Here is a 13,036-nt window from a genome sequence, read left to right as displayed (position 1 = left end):
ACACAAACCCAACCACCCACATTCTTCTTTTAAGAACAAAGTTCGACAAACCCAAGCCCTTGGTTTTTCCCCAGGTAGCTCAAGCCTTCAGCATTTCCTTACATCCTGAAAGAATCACAAAATCCCAATTCTTCAAACCATTTGACCTTTCCCTGGGCAACAAGTTCTGCTCCATACATCATGAGGTCTTCCTTCTTATGCTACACCGGGGTTAGTTGGCTCACAGTCCCTAGAAATTGGGCGGCCCTTAGGAATTTGGTGGCTACATATGTATGTGTGTATTATTATTGTTATTACTACAGTCATACCTCAGGTACAGACGCTTCAGGTTGTGTGTTTTTGGGTTGCACACTGCGCCAAACCTGGAAGTACCGGAACGGGTTACTTCCGGGTTTCGGCATTCATGCATGCGCAGAAGCACTAAATCGTGCTTTGCGCATGTGGAGAAGTGCCGAATCGCAACCCATGCGTGCACAGACGCTGCGCTGTGGGTTGCGAATGCGCCTCCCACATGGATCATGTTCACAACCTGAGCATCCACTGTATTACTGTTATTATTTATTAAATCTGTAGGTCCCTCGCAATACCAGCAGGTCTCAGGGCGGCTCACAGGATAAAATCGCAATATAAAAACGCCAAGTGCACAGTCCAAATAAAAACAAGAACCACCCAAATATTCCCCCATCCCCGACACATTTTAAAAGGGCATTGAATGTCAGTCAACCAATGGCCTGGTTAAAGAGGAACCATTATACACTCTTAAAGGTGTATAATGAAGGCACCAGGCAAACTTCCTTGGGGAGAGCATCCCACAAATGGTTAGCCACATATATGTACATTGCAGGGGGTTGGACTAGATGATCCTTGGGGTCCCTTCCAACTCTACAATTCTCTGTTTCTACATGCCCACCCACACGAAATGTCTCCCTTCTCCTAGGGTTTCATTTGGTCTGCTGATTGAGGACGAGGAATAAGGTTGTCTCTGCACTGTGGACTCACATCAGGGCATTTTATTATTATTATCATTAAAAAATAATAATATGTCAAGGAGATAACTGCACAACTTTTAGAAGACATCTGAAGGCAGCCCTGTATCAGGAGGTTTTCAATGCTGGCCAGAGTGGTGGGGTATAATAATAATAATAATAATAATAATAATAATAATAATAATAATAAAAAATGCCACTTGAAAGGCCATAGCTTCCCCTCAAACAAGCCTGAAAATTGCAGTCTGCTCACTTGCAGTGAAACACTTCTAAGAGCCTTAGCCACAGCCCCCTGACCCTTGAAAGAAACACGCACGAGACACATTTCTGTCGAGGAACGAATAAAACTTTAATACAGAAACCAGGAACTTCTCAACATCTATATGGGACTCTCATTCTCCAAAGAGGCAGAATGCTAAACTTCTGCTGTCTATTGCAACAGCCTTGGCTGCTATACTAACTGAAAAATCTGTCTTTCAGACTGAGAAACTCAAAGTTCAACAGCTGTCTCCGTTTTTGTTAGCCCAACATCTTTCATTTAACTGTGGTCCGGCTCACACTTAACGTGGCCCAAGGCCACATTTCAAACAACAACAACACCCCACCATCACCCAAGTGAGGACTGGGGACGTGAATGCCACAAAACAATGAGGACTAGCCACTTGGTAAGTACTCGTCTGTATTAAAACCAGGGTGGAAATGGTTATGGTTTGGGTGGCTTCTCCGTAGCAATCGTGGGCATGTGCCCGCCCACCTCGCCCTGCCCTCTCTTCAAATTTTAGCATCCTAGCACAATCCAACCGGGGGCAGAGAGGCTTAACCCTTCAGCTGCCACGAGTAGAAAGGTCCTCATCCTCTTCCTGAGCAACTTGAGGCTGGCACTGGGGACACCACCAGGTAAGTCTTCTCAGTCCATCCGGAGGACCAAAGGCTTCTTTCCTCACCTGGTGCCCTTCAGGGCAACTCTCTTTCTGGTAGATCTGCCAGTGTTGCCTTCCTCTCTGCTGCTTGTTGATGAACCACTCCGAGGTGAAGCGAACAACATGGTCAAGTAGGGACCTGAGTTCCGGGAGTGGCAGGAGGGATCCGAGGGAGAGCGGATGGATCTTCGCTAGGTACAGGGCCTCGTTCTTAATGATATTCCCTGGGATGAAATGTTTAAAACAGGGCATTTAACACCATCAAAACTTGCTAAAATGTATAGGGCAAGATCTAGTGAGTGTTGGAAATGTAAAGAAAAGGAAGGTATCTTTTACCGTATGTGGTGGACTTGTAAAGAGGTAAAGGTTTTCTGGGAAATGATATACAGTGGTACCTCGGGTTACAGACACTTCAGGTTACAGACTCCGCTAACCCAGAAATAGTACCTTGGGTTAAGAACTTTGCTTCAGGATGAGAACAGAAATCGCGCAGCAGCAGCAGCAGCGGGAGGCCTCATTAGCTAAAGTGGTACCTCAGGTTAAGAACAGTTTCAGGTTAAGAACGGACATCCAGAATGAATTATAGGTGAAACTCGGAAAATTAGAATATCGTGGAAAAGTTCATTTATTTCAGTAATTCAGTGAAGCACAGTGAACCAACACTAGCTGATTACATGGCTCCCCAAATCAACACAGACTTCACACTGGACTTCAAGCATCTGGCATTGTGTGCCTCCCCATTCTTCCTCCAGACTCTGGGTCCTTGGTTTTCAAATGGAATGCAAAAGCTGCTCTCATCAGAAAAGAGATTTGGGGAGCCATGTCATCAGCTGGTGTTGGTTCACTGTGCTTCATTAAGTCCAGGGTCAATGCAGCCGCCTACCAGGAGATTTTGGAGCACTTCACGCTTCCTTCTGCAGACGAGCTGTATGGGGATGCTGACTTCATTTTCCAGCAGGACTTTGGCACCTGCCCACACTGCCAAAAGTACCAAAACCTGGTTCAATGCCCATGGGATTACTGTGCTTGATTGGCCAGCAAACTTGCCTGACCTGAATGCCATAGAGAATCTATGGGGCATTGCTGAGAGAAAGATGAAAGACATGAGACCGAGCAATGCAGAAGAGCTGAAGGCTGCTACTGAAGCATCCTGGTCTTCCATAACATCTCAGCAGTGCCACAGGCTGATAGCATCCATGCCACGCTGCATTGAGGCAGTAATTGATGCAAAAGGGGCGCAAACCAAGTACTGAGTATCATAGAATCATAGAGTTGGAAGAGACCACAAGGGCCATCAAGTCCAACCCCCTGCCAAGCAGGGGTACATATGCATGCTTTACTTCTCAGAAGTCCAATATTGCTCTATTTGCAGTCCTTGTTTTACTGATTTCATTTAATATTCTAATTTTCTGAGATTGTTAATTTGGGGTTTTCATCAGCTGTACGCCATGATCATCACAATTATAACAAATAAAGGCTTGACATATCTCGCCTTGCATGTCATGAGTCTATCTCATATATAAGTTTCACCTTTTTAAGCTGAATTACTGAAATAAATGAACTTTTCCACAATATTCTAATTTTCCGAGTTTCACCTGTAAGTTCTTAACCTGAGGTACCACTGTATAATGGGTGAAATAAAATGTTTAAAAACACTTTTGTTAAGAAAAACCAGAAGCCTTTTTACTGGGTATAGTAGGCAAAGAGATACAAAAAAAGACACTCCTTCAGGTATACTGGGCCAAGGTCATTTAGGGCTTTTAAGGTCAGCACCAACACTTTGAATTGTGTTCGGAAATGTACTGGGAGCCAATGTAGATCTTTCAAGACTGGTGTTATATGGTCTCAGCAGCCACTCCCAGTCACCAGTCTGGCTGGCTCCGTATACTGGATTAGTTGTAGTTTCCAGGTCACCTTCAAAGGTAGCCCCACATAAAGTGCATTGCAGTAGTCCAAGTGGGAGATAACCAGAGCATGCACCACTCTGGTGAGACAGTCTGTCGGCAGTTAGGGTCTCAGCCTGCGTACCAGATGGAGCTGGTAAACAGCTGCCCTGGACACAGAATTGATCTGTGCCTCCATGGACAGCTGTGAGTCCAAAATGACTCCCAGGCTGCGCACCTGGTCTTTCAGGGGGACAGTTACACCATTCAGGACCAGGGAGTCCTTCACACCCACCCGCCTCCTTGCCCCCCCAAAACAGTACTTCTGTTTTGTCAGGATTCTACCTCAATCCGTTAGCCGCCATCCATCCTCCAACCGCCTCCATCTCACACAGGACCTTCAGCACCATTCTTAACCTGAAACTGTTCTTAACCTGAGGTACCACTTTAGCTAATGGGGCCTCCCGCTGCTGCCATCAGGCGATTTCTGTTCTCATCCTGAAGCAAAGTTCTTAACCTGAGGTACTATTTCTGGGTTAGCGGAGTCTGTAACCTGAAGCATCTATAACGTGAAGCATCTATAACCCCAGGTACCACTGTACATTTTTTTATTGCTTTCATTTTATGGATCAATGGTCTCCTTAGATAGTAAAATTCATGTCAAATTGTTTTAGGGGTTGTTTTTAAGAGTCTGGAATGGATTAATCCATTTTGCCTTACTTTCTATGTGAAAGCGCGCCTTGGTTTCAGAATGCTTTGGTTTTGGAACGGACTTCTGGAACGGATTACGTTTGAGAACCAAGGTACCACTGTACTGGGAAGAAAACTAAATAGATACTGCACAACCCAATACATACCAAGCCCTGAGAAATATCTTTGGTCCAGGAGGGTGTGGCACACAGGTACAGCTTTGCACAGGGCTCCCAAAGCACGTTCCTGATCAAACTCCAAGCTCAGGATGTCAGTAGCCGGCTCAGTGGTAGGAGAAGAACACCTATGAATCCGGCAGTTATAAAAGACGAGGAAGCCCCCTCCATCAAAATGCAGAACCAGCCTGAAAGTCGAACGAAGAATATCTTATTATCTTAGAACAGGGGCGGGGAAACATTTTGGTCTCTATGATCCACAGTCTTATTGTGATCCGGCCAAATCTGAGAAGTAGGGACCACCTGTATGTCAATCAAATGGTGTCAGGTGATTGACAGGTGGGTGGCTCTACTCATCTTTCCAAATCCTATGTGCAGCGTCTCCAAGCATCAGGCAGACATTGGGCTGTTGGTAATCCCTCTACTGTTTGCAAAGGGGTTTAAAGACAATTCCCCCTTCTCTGTCTGCGTCAAAGGGGACCTGTCTGAAACCCCTTTGCAAAAGCACTCTTTGAAGCAATGCACCCTTCCTTTTAGCATTGCTCAGTGATGTTGAGAAAAGGGCTTTGCAAAATTGCAGACTGAAGCACCCTCCCCTCAACTTCACCCCGCCCAGCCAATGTTTGAAAGAGGCAGGGAGACTGCTTCAAAGAGCCTGCAGAGGCTCAAAACAGAACCCAGGGACTCATAAAGAGCTCCACAAAAGCGCTCTTTGAAGCAGCTGCACAGGAGAGAGGATTCTCCTGCAACAGGAGAGAGAAGACACTGCACAGACTCCTCTGTCCTCTGGCCCACCTGCTTGCTTAAATTAAAAGTCCAAGCCAGACGGGGCAGATTTTGGTAATATGGCACCCTGAGCAAGGAGGAAATTTAGTGCCCTCATCCCTAAATATTTCCTATTAACACAATAATTCTTTTTGGTAAAGTTACATTTTTGTGGATTTTCTCAGTAGGTACTCATATAAATGTTGTTGTTGTTTTGTTGTTGTTGTTGTTGTTTGCCCACTTAGCTTGATGCCTGGTACAGGGAACCGCCTGCACAACCCTAAATCTGGCCCTGACCCAGCCAATCAGCTGATGGGTGGCTGGACGTGTTTTTGCAAAAAGATTAGCCCGTGAGCCAAAGGTTCTGCACCTCTGGTTTAGAAAAAGTATAAACTGCTGCCTTGGTCTATTTGCCAGTGCTTGAAATCCATGTCACTGTAGGCTAACACTTCCATTTGGACTTATGACAGTTTTTGCTCATAACTCTGTGCAAAGAGGAAGCTACCTGGGCCTATTTTTTGTGTGGCATTTGCACAGTGTAGTAATTGTCAAATTCGTACCTGGGAACCGGATCTTTCCAGTCCCCTCTTTTATTAGCCTTGTTGGCCCTTGCAAACTCATTGGCACGGACGCTTCCATAGAGCCAGAAGTGGAATCGTAGCCATTTCCAAAGGGGCTCGGCAGTGTCGTCCATGAATGATGGCAAATCAACTTCATGCTCCTCCTGCAGGGGGCGCCCTGGACCCCCCGAGACGCCCTTGCCTCCTTCCCAACTCTGGAGAATGGGACTGCCACGGCCCATCCCCTGGCTGCTTGACCCGGGTTCGGAAGGTTCTGTAGACGAGCTCTCGCTGCTGGACTCTGCTTCCTGAACTCCACCAAAAGCCAGGAACAAATTCTTCCCATGGACCTGAAAAAAATCGGGGATATCAGAAGGCATCGTTTTCTGTTCCACACTGTATTCATCATAGAGATGTAAAATTTCAGAAGCTGCACCTTGGTTTTCAAACATTTCGGAAGTCAAACGGACTTCCGGAACAGATTAAGTTTGGCGCTTTTGTTTTCGCTGTTTATTTTGCGTTTTTGTTTCCGAGGCTTTTTCAGTTAATTTGTGACTGTGTGGATGATAATTTTTATCACCTACAATACTGCCTTATTTATTTTATAGTACAGTACATTGATTATTGCTTTCATTTTATGGATCAATTTAGGTAAAAAAAGGTAAGGTAAAGGACCCCTGGACTGTTAAGTCCAGTCAAAGTATTAAAACTAGGTAGGCACACCCAATGTGTTTTTAAGCTGTTGGGCACGTCAACAGCTACTAAAGATAAGCTGCTTTGACATTTGTATTGCATGTTTCTAAATCCTCTTAAATTAGCATGTACTGTATTAAGTTTTAATTAGGCCAAGCCCAAGATGATGCTTTGAGTGATGTAAAGGTAAAGGGACCCCTGACCATTAGGTGCAGATGTGGCCGACTCTGGGGTTGCGGCGCTCATCTTGTTTTACTGGCCGAGGGAGCCGGCGTACAGCTTCCGGGTCATGTGGCCAGCATGACTAAGCTGCTTCTGGCGAACCAGAGCAGCGCACGGAAATGCCGTTTACCTTCCCGCCAGAGCAGTAGCTATTTATCTACTTACACTTTGATGTGCTTTTGAACTGCTAGGTTGGCAGGAGCAGGGACCGAGCAACGGGAGCTCACCCCGTCGTGGGGATTCGAACTGCCGTCCTTCTGATTGGCAATTCCTAAACTGCGGGAGGCAGTGAAAGACAAAAGTGCCTGGCGTGCTCTGGTCCATGGGGTCACGAAGAGTCGGACACGAGTAAACGACTAAACAACAACAGGCTCTGTGGTTTAACCCACAGCTCTACTGGCATCCCTTGAGTGGTGTATTAACAGCTAATTAACAGATCAGTTTCCTTGCAGGGAGCTACTGGTAGCTCAGCTGGTAGAGCACGAGTCTCTTTATCAGTGATGGCCAAACTTGCCTCTCCAGCTGTTTTGGGACTACAACTCCCATCATCCCTAGCTAAGAGGACCAGTGGTCAAGGGTGATGGAATTGTAGTCCCAAAACAACTGGAGGGGTGAGTTTGGCCATCACTGTTAGAGTCATGGGTTCGAGTGCCACACTGGGCAAAAGATTATTGCATTGCAGGGGGTTGGACTAGATGACCCTTGGGGTCCCTTCCAGCTCTTACAAGTCTATGGTTTTATGATAGCCTGTTTGGTAATGATCTGCTAGCACAACAAAGGCTCAAATGCCAATCTTTTTTGCAAACTAGTAGGATTTCTCCCTCAACTGAGAAGCCAATGCTAGTGTTTTAGAAATGGGGAGAGTCAGAAAGCAATGGTGTTGCTGTGCCTCTCCCAGAGTTTCCCCAATGAGCTTGTGAAGTTGTTATGTGAGTTCATTCTGAAGACTTCAGCCGGTATCCCATCAGGTCCACCGGCTTCGTTGTTTTTTAGTTGGTGGTGCTGTTTTTTAGTTGGTGGTGCTGTGGTGCAGTTCGAATCTTCACAACAGAGTGAGCTCCCATTGCTCTGTCCCAGCTCCTGCCAACCTAGCAGTTCGAAAGCACGCCAGTTCCAATAGATAAATAGGTACCGCTGCAGCGGGAAGGTAAACAGCGTTTCCGTGCGCTCTGGTTTCCGTCACGGTGTTCCGTTGTGCAAGAAGCGTTTTAGTCCTGCTGGCCACATGACCCGGAAAGCTGTCTGTGGACAAACGCCGGCTCCCTCGGCCTGAAAGCGAGATGAGCGCCGCAACCCCATAGTCGGCCACGTCTGCACCTAATGGTCAGGGGTCCCTTTACCTTTACATCACTCAAAGCATCATCTTGGGCTTGGCCTAATTAAAACTTAATACAGTACATGCCAATTTAAGAGGATTTAGAAACATGCAATACAAATGTCAAAGCAGCTTATCTTTCGTAGCTGTTGATGTGCCCAACAGCTTAAAAACACATTGGGTGTGCCTACCTAGTTTTAATACTCCAAGCATTAATTAAATTCTAACACACACTTGATTCCAGAAATTTAGGACAAGTCTAGTGCCCACCAACTTACAGCAATATTATTCTTTCCCCCCCTTTCTTTTTTTTAAAAAAATAATTTTTATTAATAATTTCAACATAACAAATTATCAAAACATATCCTCTTCATTATTTCCCTCTTCTTTTTTTCCTCCCCCTCCCCAAAAAGCCCTCTACCTCCCCCCCCCGTGTCCTCCCTCAGCTCCTCTCTCTGTTTTCTCAGCGCATGTTATTCTCTGCATATTGTAAAATTGTACAAATCCTTAAATTATCTGTCTATTATGCGAAATTGACATACAAATTGCGAGATAAAGACAACTGTGACTTCAAAGAAGAATGGGAAGTTTTTACAAACTACTTAAAGAGACAGCAAAATGAACTGGAATCCTTGGCAGGTTTTGAATAAACATACAGCAGTATTATTCTGAATGCTGCAAAGATTCAAATGAATTGCAGCAGAGACGAGGGAAAAATGCACAAGGTATTTGGGGGAGCACAAGGTATTGGGGGAGCAGGGACACAGGTGGCGCTGTGGGTTAAAGCCTCAGCGCCTAGGACTTGCTGATTGAAAGGTCGGCGGTTCGAATCCCTGCTGCGGGGTGCGCTCACGCTGCTCGGTCCCAGTGCCTGCCAACCTAGCAGTTCGAAAGCACCTCCGGGTGCAAGTAGATAAATAGGGACCGCTTACCAGCGGGAAGGTAAACGGCGTTTCCGTGTGCAGCTCTGGCTCGCCAGAGCAGCGATGTCACACTGGCCATGTGACCCGGAAGTGTCTCCGGACAGCGCTGGCCCCTGGCCTCTTAAGTGAGATGGGCGCACAACCCCAGAGTCTGGCAAGACTGGCCCGTACGGGCAGGGGTACCTTTACCTTTACTATTTGGGGGAGCCAAATGGGTGTGAGACTCACCTGAGTGTCCCGCAGCACCCTTCCCTTCAGATCATCCGGGTTCATCTGCTTGGTGCTTCCCCCTACTTTGGTCACGGCTTGCCCCACAAATGGGAAGCACTGAAGCTGGAACCTCTTCACAGTCGGGCCCTCAGGCATCGCTTCAGGAGAGGGAGAAATTTGGGGAAGCTGAAAGGGGCCAAGTTAAGCACTCAAACACACAGCTCCCCCCCCCCAATTTTTTTAAATTAATTTTCCAGGTTTATAACAAATATAACATACAAAAAAGAAAAGAAAAAGAAAAAGAATAAAAAGGACATACAAATAAACCCAATCATTCTAAAATCCAATTTGCTTTTCATTGTTTATTGACTTCCTCAAATCCCCCTGAGTTCCATTGTTTCCCCTTGTAGCAGTTTTCCAATCTCTTCTTTCTGACAAAATTTACTTTTTCAAATTACTTTCTTAGCTTCTTTTCATAATTTCTCCCATAATGTTTTACACTTTAATCATATTCTATTCCTAAGCCAAACTGATAAATTCAAGTAGCTTCTAGTTGTCTTATATTACAATTAAATATATTACAATTAAATACAATCTTATATTTAATTAAATAGTCTGTAAACTTCTTCCATTGTTCTTGGTGTTCCTCTTCTTTCTGATCACGGATTCTTCCAGTCAGGTCAGCCAGTTCCAAAAAGTCCAACATCTTCATCTGCCATTCTTCTATTGTTGGTATTTCTTGCAATTTCCAATTTTTGGCTAATAAAATTCTTGCTGCAGTGGTGGCATACAAAAACAATCTAACATCCTTTTTGGGCAGTTCCAATCCTATTATTCCCAGTAGAAAGGCTTCTGGTTTCTTAATAAATGTATATTTCAACATTTTTAAAAATTCATTATAAATCTTTCCCCAGAAGTTTCTCACCTTAGGACACATCCACCACATATGATAAAAGGTACCTTCTTTACATTTATCTTTACATTTCTAACATAGATTATCATTCATATGATAGATTTTTGCTAATTTTACTGGGGTTAAGTACCATCTATACATCATTTTCAAAGACACAGCTCTTGTACAATGGGCTTTCCACCGACAGGGCCAACTCCAAGCATGTACAGGCACAAAACATTGTGGAATATAAAGAATAATCGTATCACAGAATCAATTGGAAGGGGACCAATCAATTGGAAGTCCAACCCCCCGCAATGCAGGAATCTCAGCTAAAGCATCCATGACAGATGGCCATCCAACCTCTGTTTAAAAACTTGCAAGGAAGGAGAGCCCACAACCTCCCGAGGGAGACTGTTTCACTGTCCAACAGCTCTTCCCTCAGAAAGTTCTTCCTGAAGTTTAGTTGGAATATTCCTTCTTGTAACTTCAATCAATTGCTTCAGGTCCTACCCTCCAGAGCAGGAGAAAGCAAACTTGACCCATTCTCCATGTGAAAGCCATTTAGATCAGGGGTAGGCAACCTAAGGCCCGGGGGCCAGAGCCGTCCCAATCGCCTTCTCAGTCCAGCCCGCGGATGGTCCGGGAACCAGCGTGTTTATACATGAGCAGAATGTGTCATTTTATTTAAAATGCATCTCTGGGTTATTTGTGGGGCCTGCCTGGTGTTTTTACATGAGTGGAATGTGTGCTTTTATTTAAAACGTATCTCTGGGTTATTTGTGGGGCATAGGCATTCATTCATTATTATTTTTCCAAAATATAGTCCGGCCCACCACATGGTCTGAGGGACAGTGGACAGGCTGAAAAAGATTGCTGACCCCTGGTTTAGACATTTGAAGATGGCTATCATATCTCCTCTTTTCCAGTCTAAACATGCCCAGCTCCTTCAAGCATTCCTCATAACTCTTGGCTTCTAGACCCTTGATCATCTTGGCTGCCCTCCTCTGCACACATTCCAGCTTGTCAACATCCTTCTTAAATTGTGGTGCCCAGAACTGGACACAGTATTCCAGGTGTGACCAAGGCAGAATAGAGTGGTACTATTACTATGCTTCTATGCTTTTATAGGCAGTTATGAAAACTGTATCACGTCACACACTCTCCTCAGAATGGAACAAGCACCCTAGCAAGGTGGTAGAAGGTTGCCTCTTCAGAGGCTTGGTGTGGGCAGCTGGTAACAACAACAACAACAACAATTTATTCCACCCATCTGGCTGGGTTTCCCCAGCCACTCTGGGTGGCTTCCAATCAAGTATTAAAATACTGTGGTCTGTTAAACATTAAAAGCTTCCCTAAACAGGGCTGCCTTCAGATGTCTTCTGAAAGTCTGGTAGTTGTTTTTCTCTTTGACATCTGGTGGGAGGGCGTTCCATAGGGCGGGTGCCACTACTGAGAAGGCCCTCTGCCTGGTTCCCTGTAACTTGGCTTCTCGCAGTGAGGGAACCGCCAGAAGGCCCTCGGAGCTGGACCTCAGTGTCCCGGCAGAACAATGCTCCTTCAGATATACTGCACCGAGGCCGTTTAGGGCTTTAAAGGTCAGCACCGACACTTTGAAATGTGCTCGGAAATGTACTGGGAGCCAATGTAGGTCTTTCAATACCGGTGTTATGTGATTTCGGCAGCCCCTCCCAGTCACCAGTCTAGCTGCCGCATTCTGTATTAGTTGTAGTTTCCGGGTCACCTTCAAAAGTAGCCCCACATAGAGCGCATTGCAGTAGTCCAAGCAAGAGACAACCAGAGCATGCACCACTCTAGCGAGACAGTCTGTGGGCAGGTAGGGTCTCAGCCTGCATACCAGATGGAGCTGGTAAACACCTTCCCTGGACACAGAATTGACCTGTGCCTCCATGGACAGCTGTGAGTCCAAAATGACTCCCAGGCTGCACACCTGGTCCTTCAGGGGCACAGTTCCCCCATTCAGGACCAGGGAGTCCCCCACACCTGCCCGACTCCTGTCCCCAAAAACAGCACTTCTGTCTTGTCAGGATTCAACCTCAATCTGTTAGCCGCCATCCATCCTCCAACTGCCAGAAATGGCAACAATGCAGAGCAATGTTCTTAGCCTTCTGTCTGCTGCCCAACACATTAAAGAACGTTTTCTAAAGCTGCTCATGCTGGCCTGGGTCCTGCTTTCTGAGCATCTTCAGCTGCAGGAACTGACACTCTGACAGGTGCAACCGGTTTCACATTCGCAAGAAATCTACCTTTTGGTGCAGCAGCGCCTACACTTTTGTTGTTGAGTTTTTAAAAAACAATTAAGCGTGAAGCTCGTGCGGCTGACATATTCCTGTATTGCAGGAGGTTGGACTATAAATGATCTTCAGGGTCCCTTCTAACACTGCAATTCTATGATCCTATCATCTCCTCCGATTTCGTAATCAAGCTCTGGCACGGATAGTATGTCCGGAAAGCTTCCGCGTCCAACACGTGTACGTGTTCACATCCCTGTACGACTGCAGAGGTCAGTTAGCACCCCCCCCCCCCCCGCGAACACAATGATTTGCCGAAGGAAGCCGTGCACACGTGCACCCCGCGTGTCAGAGTCGCCACGCGCATAAGCGGGAAGCAAGTGAACGTGTGAACGCTCCGCGTGCTCAGCCAACCCAATTTCTCTCTGGCTCTCTCTCTTTGCGTTCTGATCATGGCATTTTTGCGGGGAGGAATCCGGACTCGATACCTTTCCAGGGATGCAAAACTCCTTTCGCACTTTCTCAAACCAGCTGCTCCGGCAGACCTAC

General features: G+C 46.0%; 1 protein-coding gene across 2 annotated transcripts; it reads right to left on the bottom strand.

Moving 5' to 3' along the window:
* Nucleotides 1-1,310: 1,310 nt before the first annotated feature.
* Nucleotides 1,311-13,036, bottom strand: NEIL2 (nei like DNA glycosylase 2). 2 transcript variants are annotated; one of them, XM_081904312.1, is made up of 5 exons: nt 12,976-13,036; nt 9,362-9,501; nt 5,981-6,330; nt 4,647-4,843; nt 1,311-2,130 (listed from the first exon to the last, which is right to left on the bottom strand). In XM_081904312.1, the coding sequence occupies exons 2-5, from the start codon at nt 9,497-9,499 to the stop codon at nt 1,811-1,813; spliced, it is 1,005 nt and encodes a 334-aa protein (XP_081760438.1). In that variant the 5' UTR covers nt 9,500-9,501; nt 12,976-13,036; the 3' UTR covers nt 1,311-1,810. The 2 variants fall into 2 exon arrangements, with proteins under 2 accessions (XP_081760438.1, XP_081760437.1); XM_081904311.1 differs by having other exon boundaries at nt 12,902-12,981.

Source organism: Podarcis melisellensis, assembly GCF_964234715.1.
Source record: "Podarcis melisellensis genome assembly, chromosome: 3".
Lineage (NCBI taxonomy): Eukaryota > Metazoa > Chordata > Lepidosauria > Squamata > Lacertidae > Podarcis > Podarcis melisellensis.
The sequence above is the reverse complement of the archived record's forward strand: the minus strand, read 5'-3'. Positions and strand labels throughout refer to the sequence as shown.